This window comes from Lagopus leucura, unplaced genomic scaffold (assembly GCF_019238085.1).
Source record: "Lagopus leucura isolate 7727_CA_CO unplaced genomic scaffold, USGS_WTPT01 Super-Scaffold_100012, whole genome shotgun sequence".
Lineage (NCBI taxonomy): Eukaryota > Metazoa > Chordata > Aves > Galliformes > Phasianidae > Lagopus > Lagopus leucura.
The window spans coordinates 11,223,059-11,235,215 of record NW_024962267.1 but is presented as its reverse complement, the minus strand read 5'-3'; the positions used below and the strand labels follow the sequence as shown (position 1 = coordinate 11,235,215).

The 12,157-nt window shown below is 43.4% G+C and overlaps 1 protein-coding gene across 1 annotated transcript in view; it reads right to left on the bottom strand.

Annotated features, from left to right (window-relative positions):
- Positions 1–229: 229 nt before the first annotated feature.
- SATB2 (SATB homeobox 2) overlaps positions 230–12,157 on the bottom strand; it is a 124,256-nt gene continuing 112,328 nt past the window's right edge. The window contains 1 exon segment of the mRNA XM_042874587.1: positions 230–3,098. Coding sequence (XP_042730521.1) covers positions 2,643–3,098 — 456 coding nt within the window. The 3' untranslated portion in view covers positions 230–2,642.

Genomic DNA, 12,157 nt, shown 5'->3' with positions numbered 1-12,157 from the left:
AACCAAAAAATTCTAACAGCCTAACAATGCACATAAGTTAAAAATTAATTATCACTTAGTGATAACAAAGATAAAGTTGATTTACATGGAAAAAAAAGAACATTTACAATATGTTAATCCTTATTCACATTGTTGATACCGCAATAAAACACAATTTGTTTTTTTGTTTTTTTTTTTTGTTTTTTATTTCACAAAAAAAGGCGGAAAATTGTGCTTTGTTAAGAGGCACTACAAGAAAAGTTTCTTTCTCCAAATAGATATTATATGATGGATATTGAATAAATAGACATATATGCATTGTAATTCGCAAAGTTCTGGCAAGACCACAGGCTAAAATGCCCACAGATTCACTTAGAATCACTGCAAAATTGGCAGTGAAATTTAAAATAAAAAGGCAAGACTCAGCATTGAAAAAATACCTAATAAAATTTTTGGTCGAAGTGTAAAAGATACCAAATGTTGATGCCATCGTCAGATGAACAACTTAACGTAGCTTGGCAAAATTCAGTTTCCTTTCAAATGTATGGAGTGATTTCAGCTACAGGATAAGAAGACAGTTTTGAAAGAGTAGCTCTGAGAGAAACAAAGCAGCAACCATTGAAATTCTGATTAAAGCTGCAGCATACTACAGAAGTAAAGGATGAAGAGCAAGAGGGGTATTAAGTAAGCAACCCACCAATATTTTGCAAAGGTATATGAGATTTATGCAGAGATACTCTTACATTTCAAACATTTCTTTTGAAAAAATCCCTTAAAAATTCCAGAGGTTACTGAGCAGCTAGAATTAGCTTGTATTGCAATGTCTTCTCCCTGTATATTGTCTGTTCTGAGTAAATATCTACACATAGAGGTTCGTTTTTCACTTTCATCTCCTACCTTTTATACCTTTCAAATATATAAATAGTATTAACAGCTATATTACATTGCCTGGTGTAGTAAACAGAAAACAACTTTCAAAGTGATATTGCATGAGGTCTTTGTCAAGGTTACGTGAGAAGCCTGCGAAGAAAAAAAAATGACCAGAGACCTTGTTGGTATGGCTATGGTTGCAGTTTGAACAGGCGTCTGAAATCAATCCAGCTGCAGAGGCGGTAGCGAAGGTGAGGTCTTTCCTGGGAAATCCTTGCCCAGAAGTGAAAAGTAAGTACTACTTGGTGTCTCCTGCGACATGATGCCTCACAACAGGCAGAAACTAGAGTAGATTGCAGCTTTAGCGCTCACGCCATTGAAGAGTCAGTCAGTGTTAGCTCTGCTTTGTGTAACTCGATGTAGTTGCTAGCTAGGTCGCTGCGAAACCCTCCGAGGAGGAGGTGAGTGAGCGTGAAGGGCCTGGTGCCCCGTGGCGGGGAGACCTCGGGCGCTCAGCGCTGGAGGGGCTGCAGCTTGGGAGACCCGTGGCTGAAAACACTTCATTTCACTGGCACAAAATGCATGACACAGAGGGAGCCCAGCTAAAACAGAAACGCGGGGAGGCCGGAGAGGAGGGTGAATGGGAATCGGTAACGCAAACCCTTCATCTCTCAGCAATCTACCTGGACTGGATTGTTGGGATTGTGGCATTCTGTGTCCCAATGTGACTTTACACTTGCATGTGTGTGTGTACGTGTTTCACTTCAGTAAAAACAAAAAGCAACAAGAAAGAAGCTTGTAAGTCTTAAGATCTGAAACAGAGAACAAGTAAATAAAATCCACAGTAAAATGTGGTTCATAGTATGAATTCCATACATCAAATCTCAACACGTAATTTTTCTTCTCTTTCTATAAAGACCTCTTTAGTGGACAAGTCTTCTATGCACTGAATTTCAGTTTTAGTCATTCTGACTCTCATGAAGATTCATCTGTTCACTACGGAAAGGACTGTCTGGAGAGTGGAACAGGCTGTATCCTTTTAAGTGCGCATTTTGTTTAAAGTACTTCAACTTACTAGTTTTCTTTTTAAGGTGCCCTGATTTGTTTTTCCATTTTCTCTCTTTCTTTCCTCTTTTTCTTTTTTTGGCAGTGTTGATTTATGTCTTTAAATACATACCTCAAAAATTACCCATCAGGTTGCCAGATAGGAAGCCATATAATAATAATTAAAAAAAAAAAAAATCAGGGATAAACATAGAAAATAAATAGAAATTCAAAAATAGTCACCACACCCTGAGAGCAGGCGGCAGTTTATCAAAAAGCCAAAGCAACTCATTGTGAAGTGGTTTTAATACATAAACAAGTCTCATCTTTAAAGAACTCATTTCACAGTCTGTACTTCCAGGTTGTAAAGTTCCGTCCCATGCAATTTTAATATATATATATTTTATGTAAATATATATATATACACACACAAAGTTGTAGTTTTTCCTTCATTGATTTCATAGGACTTTTTCTTCCCATTTACTTGCTAGATGTCCCTTTCATAAGTGCAAGATTAATGAAGGCATAATCCTATGTGATTACAATGATTACTTCAGTCACATGTAGGATGTGTAACACTCAAGTGTCTGTGTCAAGGCGATGTCTGAGTGGGCAATGCTGAATTCATTCATTTTGCACATGGATCATGTGCAACAGAAACAAACAAAAAGTAAAAAGAGGAAGGAAAAAAAAAAAACAGAAACAACATCCTTGGATCACTGTATTGCTTTCTGTGTTCCTATCTCACATTATCTCTGGTCGATGTCTGCTGGAGCTGCCTTGCTTTTGTCGGGGTTTTCCTCCTCAGGCTCCACTTTGTACATCTCTTCTGAGCCCTCCTCGCTGTCGTTCTCCTCCGACTCTGTCAGCAGCTCCTCATCCTTGTACTCTGCCACATCAACCACTGTTCCCAAATGCTCTTTTAGCTTCCCATGGTGCTTTACGTGGTAACGTTGGTTCTGGAAAAATTTGATGATGGTGTGTTTGGGGAGATCCAGCTGAGCAGAGAGGGTATGAATGGCTTCCTGATCAGGGTAGAGACCTACATCGTGGATAAAGCTTTGAAGGATACCTAGAGCTTCCAGGGATATCTTGGTGCGGGATCTGGGCTTTTTGGTGCAACTGTCCTCAGTGGGTGGAGGAGGAGCCTCTTCTCTGGGTGGGGAACTCTCCTTTGCAGGCTGGGACTGCTGTCTGTGCAGCACCTGTAGGGTTAAGCAGACAAGTAGCTCATGTACATGGTGACCCCTTTGGTGCCTGAGATAAGAGGCACTTATACACGTCTTCACACAGGGTCTAATTTGTTTTAGTGAAGAAAAGTACTAATTAGTATTAATTTCCCAGTTCCTTTCTTACCTATAATGCAGCTGCACTGGTAACTACAGACTGAAAGGAGAAAGCAATGTAAAAGGCAAACAATGCATGTAAAAAAATAAATAGAAAAATACGAACTAATTAACACAGAATATAGGCATTAAAAAGAACCACAGCCAAAATAAAAATTAATTCAAAAGGTGGAAGAGTCTCACGGTCATGACTGGCCAGTTGTCACATCTCAGACAAGGCCTTCCGCTTCTTTGCTTCTCGTTTCCTCTCGCTGTTATCCTGCAGGCCACGTTTCTACATGCCCAGTACCACAAAGCTGCGACTGTGAGGTGCTCCTTTTTCATCAGTAATGATTTGGCATTGAAATCTATCATGGCTGCTTTATGGGAACATATATATATATATATATATATATGCAGTCAAGAGATTTAATAAGATTTCCTTTCTGTCAAGGTAACATCGTGGATAGGTCAGTTTTTATCAGAGCCAGCTTAAGTGCATCTCGAGCAGATTTTTCTGTTACAACTGTATTAATATCACTAGTTGTGAGTTCAAATAATTATACCCCTCCATAATATAATTATTATATTATTAATTATTATTATTTGAATAATTATATTATATTATATTATTCAAATAATTATACCCCTCCATTCTGAGAAGACTTCTGGGCAGACACAGTTTCCAGTCTTGTAACAGATTTCACCAGCAGAATCTCCTTTTTGGCAAGTTTAAGAAAGCTGTGTAGCTTTTAATCTTCTTAACAGTCACTGAAAATGGCTAAGGAGCAGCCTTGTATAGCCCTCTTTCCAGGAGAAAAATACTCCGTCTGAACTGCTAGAAGCACAGAGGAACTACATATGCTTTCCTTAAAACAAAATGTATACAAGAGAGATTACCGGCAATAATCCCCTACAGGATTGAAGGCTGTGTTTGCCTAGGGGTTTCTTCAGATGCAGGGAAATAATTATTAGAACTCAGTGCTACAGAGCTAACAAAATCAATATGGATAAATATTTCCTTATAAATAAATAAAAAGGAATTCTGGCTCTTCAACCAAAAAAGAAATCAGCTTTGCTGCAAACAACATCAAGAAGATCAACCTTACATTAAAGCTCTCTAAAGGGAAAAATAAGAGTAAATAATGGAAATGTGTTGAGAACCTGCACCGAGTTTTGCACACACACAAAGCTCCCAGTAAAATCCTACTCTGCTCAAGTTATTGAGGAGTGCGTAATGAAAGTCCACTGTAGAATATCAGGCTGTCCGCACAGAGAAATGAAACGGCTCTGTCCTGAAGAGCCCTTCCTTCATTTCCTTCCTCAGCTAATGTCACCGTAACGTACACCACCGCTCATCTCCAGCTGCAGCATGTGAAAAGTGACGTGCCCCAACCACTGCCTGCTGCTCACGGTCTGCCAAGGAGCCGAGCCTGGAGGAGTCAGTGTGAACGCAGCGCAGCTCACATCCTGGCAGAGCAGCTGTGTTGCGCTGCCTGTGCCTCTGGCTGCAAGAAGCACGCTGCAGGCATGCTGGGCTTCGTCCCAGCCCAACTCCTGTACACAAGGCAGGGCGAAGCACCTGTATGACTGCACTGCACGTCCCAAGGACTGCAGCACACAGCAGCGGCACGGAGCGATGCTCATGGAGGTGGCAGAAAGCACTGGAACAAGTGGAACAAGGAGGCAGCTCCACTGCAGGCACTTAAAAGTAGGTGTTGCCACCAGTGACAAGAGGGTCTGTACAGCCGTGGAAGAGCTGCTGGTGAGCAGAACTGCAGATATGTTTTGATGCCAATGAATTTTTCTCTCAAGCACGTAAACACTCCAGGTGTCAAATGGAACTAACCAAGGATTAGGAGATAGGAGGAACTCATATGGGAATGCCTAGTATTCTGTGTTTTACTACATATCGTGCAATAAAAGAGCAAACGTTCCAGTGAACTGAATAGCTCAGTTACTCTTTGAGCATTTCTTTTTTGTTCATGGATTGCTCTCGAAGGAAAGGACTGATGTTTCCAAAGAGAGGCACTACAGATGAGGGTGAGATCTGTACCAACATCAGTAGGGAGCACTGAGAGCCAAAGTACTTGGCTTGCTGATGCCAGCTGATGAGAACCCAGCCTCATGCCTCTGTAACACAGACCCCACCTACATTATCTCCCCTGCAGTGCCCTCTGGACCTGCCCCCTGACACCATAAGGCCCAGAGCAGCCAAAAAGAGAAGGATGTAACACTACAAACTGCCAGTGAATTTACAGACGGTGTCATATGAAAAAGCTCATGTAGCACTGCTAATCAGAAGCTAAATTTAAGTAGCAGCTAACACAGATAGAAACACATCCAGAAACAGTGTGAATTACTCAGTTCATTCTTGGAGTTAGAAGTGTGTTTTTCTTCCTCTTCAGTTGACAAATAGCATGAGAAATGATCCAGCCTGAAAAACGTTACAAGACTTCCAATCAAATATAATGATGAAAAAAATCCAACAATACAGGATCAGCAGCAGTAAAATGTTTAATTTGAAGGAGATGAAGAGATGCCTACAGCATCTATAAAGCAATCAACCAAAGAAGGCCAAGAGCAGGAGGGAAAGAATAATTTTCCTTAACCCTTCCTTCTCTGGAGTGACCTCTCCATCGTTTCCAGAGGAGAAAAATACATAACCATGGAACTATCCGTGTATAACATTACAAAAAGGTTGTTTTTCATTTGCCTTACTGTTTTCTTAAATAATACAAAACCCTAAAGCTGCTCTTATGCTGCATAAAATCTCACGATTTCGCTGATTTCTGGGGGCTTGCTCTGGATTTCTAGTGACATTGAGAATGCACTTCTGTGATATGACATTAAACATACGCACTGACAGAGATGGATAAATATGCAGAATTTCCTTTGGATTTCGGCTGCAATCGGTTTTGTCTCCTTCCAGTAAAATGGGCTGTTTGGTATATAAGTGTGTGCCTTTCTATAGGAAACGAATCAACAACGGAGGCACATGATACAAGATGAGATTTAAGTTACCTTTGTGCTATTTGCTCTGAACTACATTTGTAAAATACAGAGCTTGATGTGAGCAATTTGCTTACTTTGTGCCTGGCTCTGTGTACCACATCCTCATACGGCAAGAAAGGAAAGCCTGTCTATTCTGTGATAACAGCTACAGCACATTTCCCAACGCAGCTAAACGCTTCCAAACTGTGTCCTGAACATGCCACTAAATTGTATAAAAACAACAGCCAGGTGCAGCTTTCCTTGTACGGGCAGCCAGGTCCCACGGGGCAGGCACGCTGCCCGCCGCCTTCCCCATCCCCTCTCCCTCTGCAGTGCATCCTCAGCACAGCCCTGGCACGGTGTCCCCTCGCCCCGCTCAGTGCCAGCCTTGGCTCGCCCTGCGGCCCCTCGCAGCAGAGGCCTCTGCAGGCTCTGCGATCCCGCCTCTACTTTCCACCCACGTCTCCTTCCCACTGCTTTCAGCCCACAGGTGGGGCAGCCCCGCCACAGCCGCCACATCTGGAGCTGACTTCCCCTTCCCCTTCTCCTCACCATCTCTCCATCTACTTTCGAATCAAATGTGAAGATACAGATTTCCTTCCGTGCCCAGAGGACTTATTTTTTTCCGTCTCTTCAAGAGATTTCATGTTTACAGGCATCGCTGTGTTCCTAGCGTCCACACAGAGCAGGTATGAGAGATGCCGCATTATGAAGTTTCATTCAGGCAGGCTTTAGCCTCATAGACGAAGTCATTTTTTCAAACAAATTAACCAGCCCTGGCAGAAAACTTGCAGGAAAACTAATATGATGGAAGTTGACTTTAAAAGATAAAATGACTGGTCTTAAGTCGCGCTGTTCTGAAATACGATTTGAAGGCCGCAATGAAAACCAGCTGGAAGCCATGTGTAAAATATAATAGTACATGCCTACAGGGAAGGAAGTGAGATATTGAATGATTAAGTTTAGGAGAGTATATAATGTAGTGTATCATTATGGGAGTGATCAGGATTACTTGTAATAAGCTAAGGGTTTGTGGTCTTTCTAAAATCCAAAGCCAAGAAGTATTGGGGGGAAGGGATCACCGCATAGCTTCACATGTCCCATTCCCCGCTTCTCGGGATGTTCCTGCAGAAGAAACCTGGCTCTGGAAGCTGGGACAGCCGTCCCCACAGCAAAGGAAGGTGAGCAAACCCAGGCTGAACGAGCACTGTGTCGCTGCAGTCGCTGTCTGTGCTGTGTTGAATTTTGGCTGGATTCGCTGTTCTGCCAATGTTCGCCTCCATTCCCACCCTCACTCTGGCTAGAACTAGAGATGTGAACTCGCTGAGTGGAACCAGGCAGGATGTGGAGGAGGCACAGACACGTACCCGCTGCCAGCAGGGCACCAGCTGACACCACCATGCAGTGCCACCTTTTATTGCCCATGCAGGTGCTGCAGCCAATTAGAAACAGTGCCTGGCTATCATGTCAGTAGTTTCCTTAAGAGACAATTTCCATCACTTTGCAGATAAATCTCATACATGGAAGGATGTACGGTCTGCCCCTTGCAGCAGATCTTACAGAAATAATCTACTCAAACAACCTTACACCCACTACGCCTTGTCTCTGGCAGCTTATCTTCATATAGAGAAGCAAGGGTAGAACAAACGGCCACAATAAACAAGACTGCACCCCGACAGCCTCCTGGTTGCAGCAGCTAACGCAGCAATTAGACATAGTCACTGAGCCAAGACACTTTACAGGTTTCCTAGGAATGTCTGAACAAGAATCTGTAGCAGAAGTTACAATTTGCACCTGCATTCATTTCTTTCTTTTAAAAAATGTGGCTGTTCTACTACCTTTTTTCTTTTCTTCCTTGCAAAAATATATCCACTCGGGTAAACACTGCAAAACGAGTCCCAGCCCCAAATGAAGTATTTTCTTTGGGCTCATTTTCACAGCGGTGATTTCACACCTTGACATCATAAAACTGTGTTAAAGACTGTGGTTTAGTTTCCTTGCTTTTCTTGGATTATACAGTATCCTAAGGTCAAAACTCAGGAAAATCCACTACTGTTATTAAAAAAGGAAAAGTATCTATGAAGTGATGACAAATTGCAGACTACAGGTGTTAGATTACATTTTGACTCCAGGCAGGTTTAATATACTTCAGTTTCCTTTTACAATTGCCCTTAGCAGGTACTGTTATCGGTAAGGGATTTAAAAAATATATATGGTACTCAATAAAAGAAGACCGTGTCAAAAGAAATCAATATGAGCGTGCAAAATGGTAGGAAGTCTGACAAGGATAAATATGTTCACTTTCATCTAACTTCACTCTGAGCTTCTTTTAATTTTGTAACTCAAATACTAGCAGCACATCCTGTGCATTTTCCAATGCAGTTTAGTAATTGCTTCACAAGAGTAAACACCATTATTACAGATAATTATAGTACCTGTTTGTGAAGTGATGTGCCCCATCTCACACGAGCCAGACCAAAGCTTTATGAGCTGTTGGCTAGAGCCAACTTGTAACCCAAGAGCCCTGCGCCCTATTCAGCTGCAAAGACAAAGCAGTCACAGTGAAAAAAAAATCCCTTGGACAGTCAGGCCTTTCCCTAAATATCACTGTTATCTGCTACTGATCGCACCTGGAGTCCGACCAGAAAACCCCTGTGTCCTAAATGTCTCCACTCTGAGGTATGATTCTCTCTCTGAGCCATGCGAAAAAGGGAATAAGAGGCAAATGGGAAGAAAGAAATGAATTCCACAGAGAATCCAAACTCAAAGGCAAGCTTTCCCAGACTGGAATGTGAGCTGGTTGAAGCGATTCATTTCAGCATCTTTGGAGCACACTCTCCACATGCTTCCCGTTGCTTTACGGCGGTCGTGTTGCTCAAGGGCAGGAAATAGACAGCGATCTGAAAACAAGGCAAGCACTGAGCAAACACCTGGCCTCTGAAATACGGGCCGAATCCTGCAACTCCTCTCCGGACTCAAAGAGTCAAAAGTGGTCAAAAAGCAATCAAAAGACACAAGAAAGACATGAAAAACAGACAAAAAATAGCAAAACTTTCAGCTGTGCATAGCATCTGTCATCACACAGAAGTTATAAGCATAAGCAAAATGCAATTAATCCTGACTTGAAGGCAGGGGAAGGTGTCTGCCCCCTCCACCCCCGGCACATGCTGCTCCCATTAATGCTAACAGGAGCTTAGCACGCATCAAAGAGCAAATACACCAGAAAACATTTTTAAGAGCTATCATCACGGGAGATAAAATATAAATTACAGCCTGATTACAGCGTGCTGCTCAGGGGCTGCGTGTGCAGCGTAGCTCTCAGTGACAACTGGAGATGACCAGATAACTTTTGGACAGGTCCTACAGTTCCTGTAAAACATCTGTGTAGAGGAATTTGTCCTCATCTTTGCTTTTCTTTCCCCGAGCTGTGGAACTGCTGTCTGCACAGTTGTTTGAAGAATGTTTACAAATCAGCTTGACAAAGAGAAAAAAGAAATTCTGCCATCACTTGACCGCAATCATGATCTTATTCTTCAGTAATGCGTGGTTTATTTCCCTTTCCTGATCTCCACTAATAGACAGCACGTGCCTACACAATAGCCACTATTTTGTCTGTATAATGTTAAAAAAATAAATCACTAAACTCTGACAATGCAGAGCAGTGTCCCGGTGTTTCCTGGGATAACTGTTCTCTCCCGAACGCTAACTCAACTCTTCCCACAAAAGCACAGGCACAACTTTCATTGCTGTGCAAGTGCCTGAGAACTGGCTGATTTTATGGGCTAGCATAAATGAGCTCATGCTGATGAACGTTAGTGGATTAGCTCTGAAATCCCCATCTTTGGCTGGTTTAAGCCAGATCCTTAGCTTTACTGCACAGTAACTGCACAACAGCGAACGTCCCTTGCTCAAGTATCCAACTGCAGGCTGGGAGTGCTGTAAACAAGCACTGTTCAGCCACAGGTGGAGCCGGCACATACCTACTGTATAAATAGGCAGTGGCCGGCTTCATTCCGGCTCCTGCTGGCACAACCCGGGTGCTGGTGACAGAGGGGCCGATGTGGCCAGGAAGCATTGCACAACACCGCTGCAGACTCTCTCCTGAAGGCATCGGTGATGGATGGCTCCATTGTCTGGGGATGGGGCACAGCCAGCACAGCTGGCATGGGGCTGGCTGCGTCCCCCAGCAGGCAGGCAGGGCCCCGCTGGCCTCCAGCTCATGCCCTTCAGGCCCATAACCTGCAGCAGTGGGGCAGCCTCTCCTGCAAGGGAGGGAGCAACGGCCCCATAAGAATTTGCACTGCTCTTCTGCGTGATGATGCTAACTGTAGTCCCACCCATGCAAGACTTACAACACATGTGCACAGAGGGCTTCAAAACCTTCAACTTAACACCGTGGGCCTGACTCAGCTCTTCTGTGCTTTCTCTCGCAGCCCTACGAGGTTCATGGGTGCTGCTGTGTGCAGAGCCCAGCTTTGCAGCTTCCAAACAGGCCTGGATGCAGCAGGAGGGAGTGTCTGCCAAAGATTTCAGATTGATCCTGAATTTCCCTGTCCCAACCCTGCTAATCCTAATGAGGAGTTGGCACAATGCCACAGATCTAAGGAAGCAACAAAAGGCTTTTTGGTTTGCTTTATTTCAGACGAAATACTTCTGGCATCCTCTGCATCTTCTTGTTTAATTAACACTACACATGCTCTCCTTTTCATTTGAAAAGGCAGAGCAGCAATTGCTGGTAGGCTGAGCGAGGTCTTCCCCCAGCAGCCCTGACCTCGTGCAGTGCGTAAGGTCGCTCCCCAGCCCCCTAACCATGGTGGCACAAGCGGCGCCACCATAATCACGCTGTTTTCCAGTCACTCAGCTCAGGAGCAGGCACTGAATTATTTCAGGAAGGGTATGTTTGGATTAGGCACTGCATTCGCTGGGGGGAGGGGTAATTATTTGTCCCTTCAAACTGCTTTATGTCCTCACAGATGGCTATTTGGGGTTCCGGGAATACCCAACTCTACCGTTAATTTTTACAGTGGGGGCAGTTAGGAGTCAGAAGAACCTGACAGTTATGGTTAGTGGAAATGGTAGATTTGTGCTGATAAAATACTACTCAGCATGTTTTTTGCTTTCTAGACGTAACCACCAATGCACTTAATAACAGGACTTCAGCAAACTATACTGTGTGAATCAAACACATAAAAGTACAAATATTCCTTTTTTTAGAAACTATGTCTTTAAAAGTGCATTATAATCAACTACCATGGTAAACGGCAAAATATCCAGCAATGCCACACATGCAACTGGCATAACGTGCTTTATTATACCCTTAGCTTGAAACTGGGTAAATAAAATCAAATAGTCAAAGTACATCCTGGCCCACAGACTGGGGCACTGAGGGCGGGAGGCTTTGCAGAATTAGATGTGAAATCCTTTGTCTTCCTGGTTACACTTTTCAAAAGGTGGGCATCTCTGGCAGCTGAGGGAGCTGAGCCAGTGTAAGCGCTCTTGGTGGCTCTCTGCCCTGACCTGCACCTATTTCGTGGGTTATGGGTGCTGGAAGAAAAAGGCTTTACAGAAAGTCTCCTATCTGAAGCACCTGCAGTTTCTCTTTACAGTTCAAGAATATATGTGATTGGGAATAAAAGGTACTTGTTCATTTTTAATAAAATGGGTTACTATGTGGAACAACAGAGGGCAAGACGTTGTGGCACTGGGACCCAATTCCAGATTTTTCACTGCCTCCAAGGAGAGCCCTGCTGACTGGTCAGCCCCCTGCACGGCCCCACACATCCAACTGCAATGGAAAGACCCAGGCTGACACAAGCCCGCAGCGTGCACAGATCTGCGTGTGAAGAGCCTGGGCTTTTGCTAGAAATGTGAAAGATCATTCTTTGCTTTATTAAGATAAGAACTACACGGCTTTTTTTCTGCCAAACATCTCTCTTTCAGTCAAA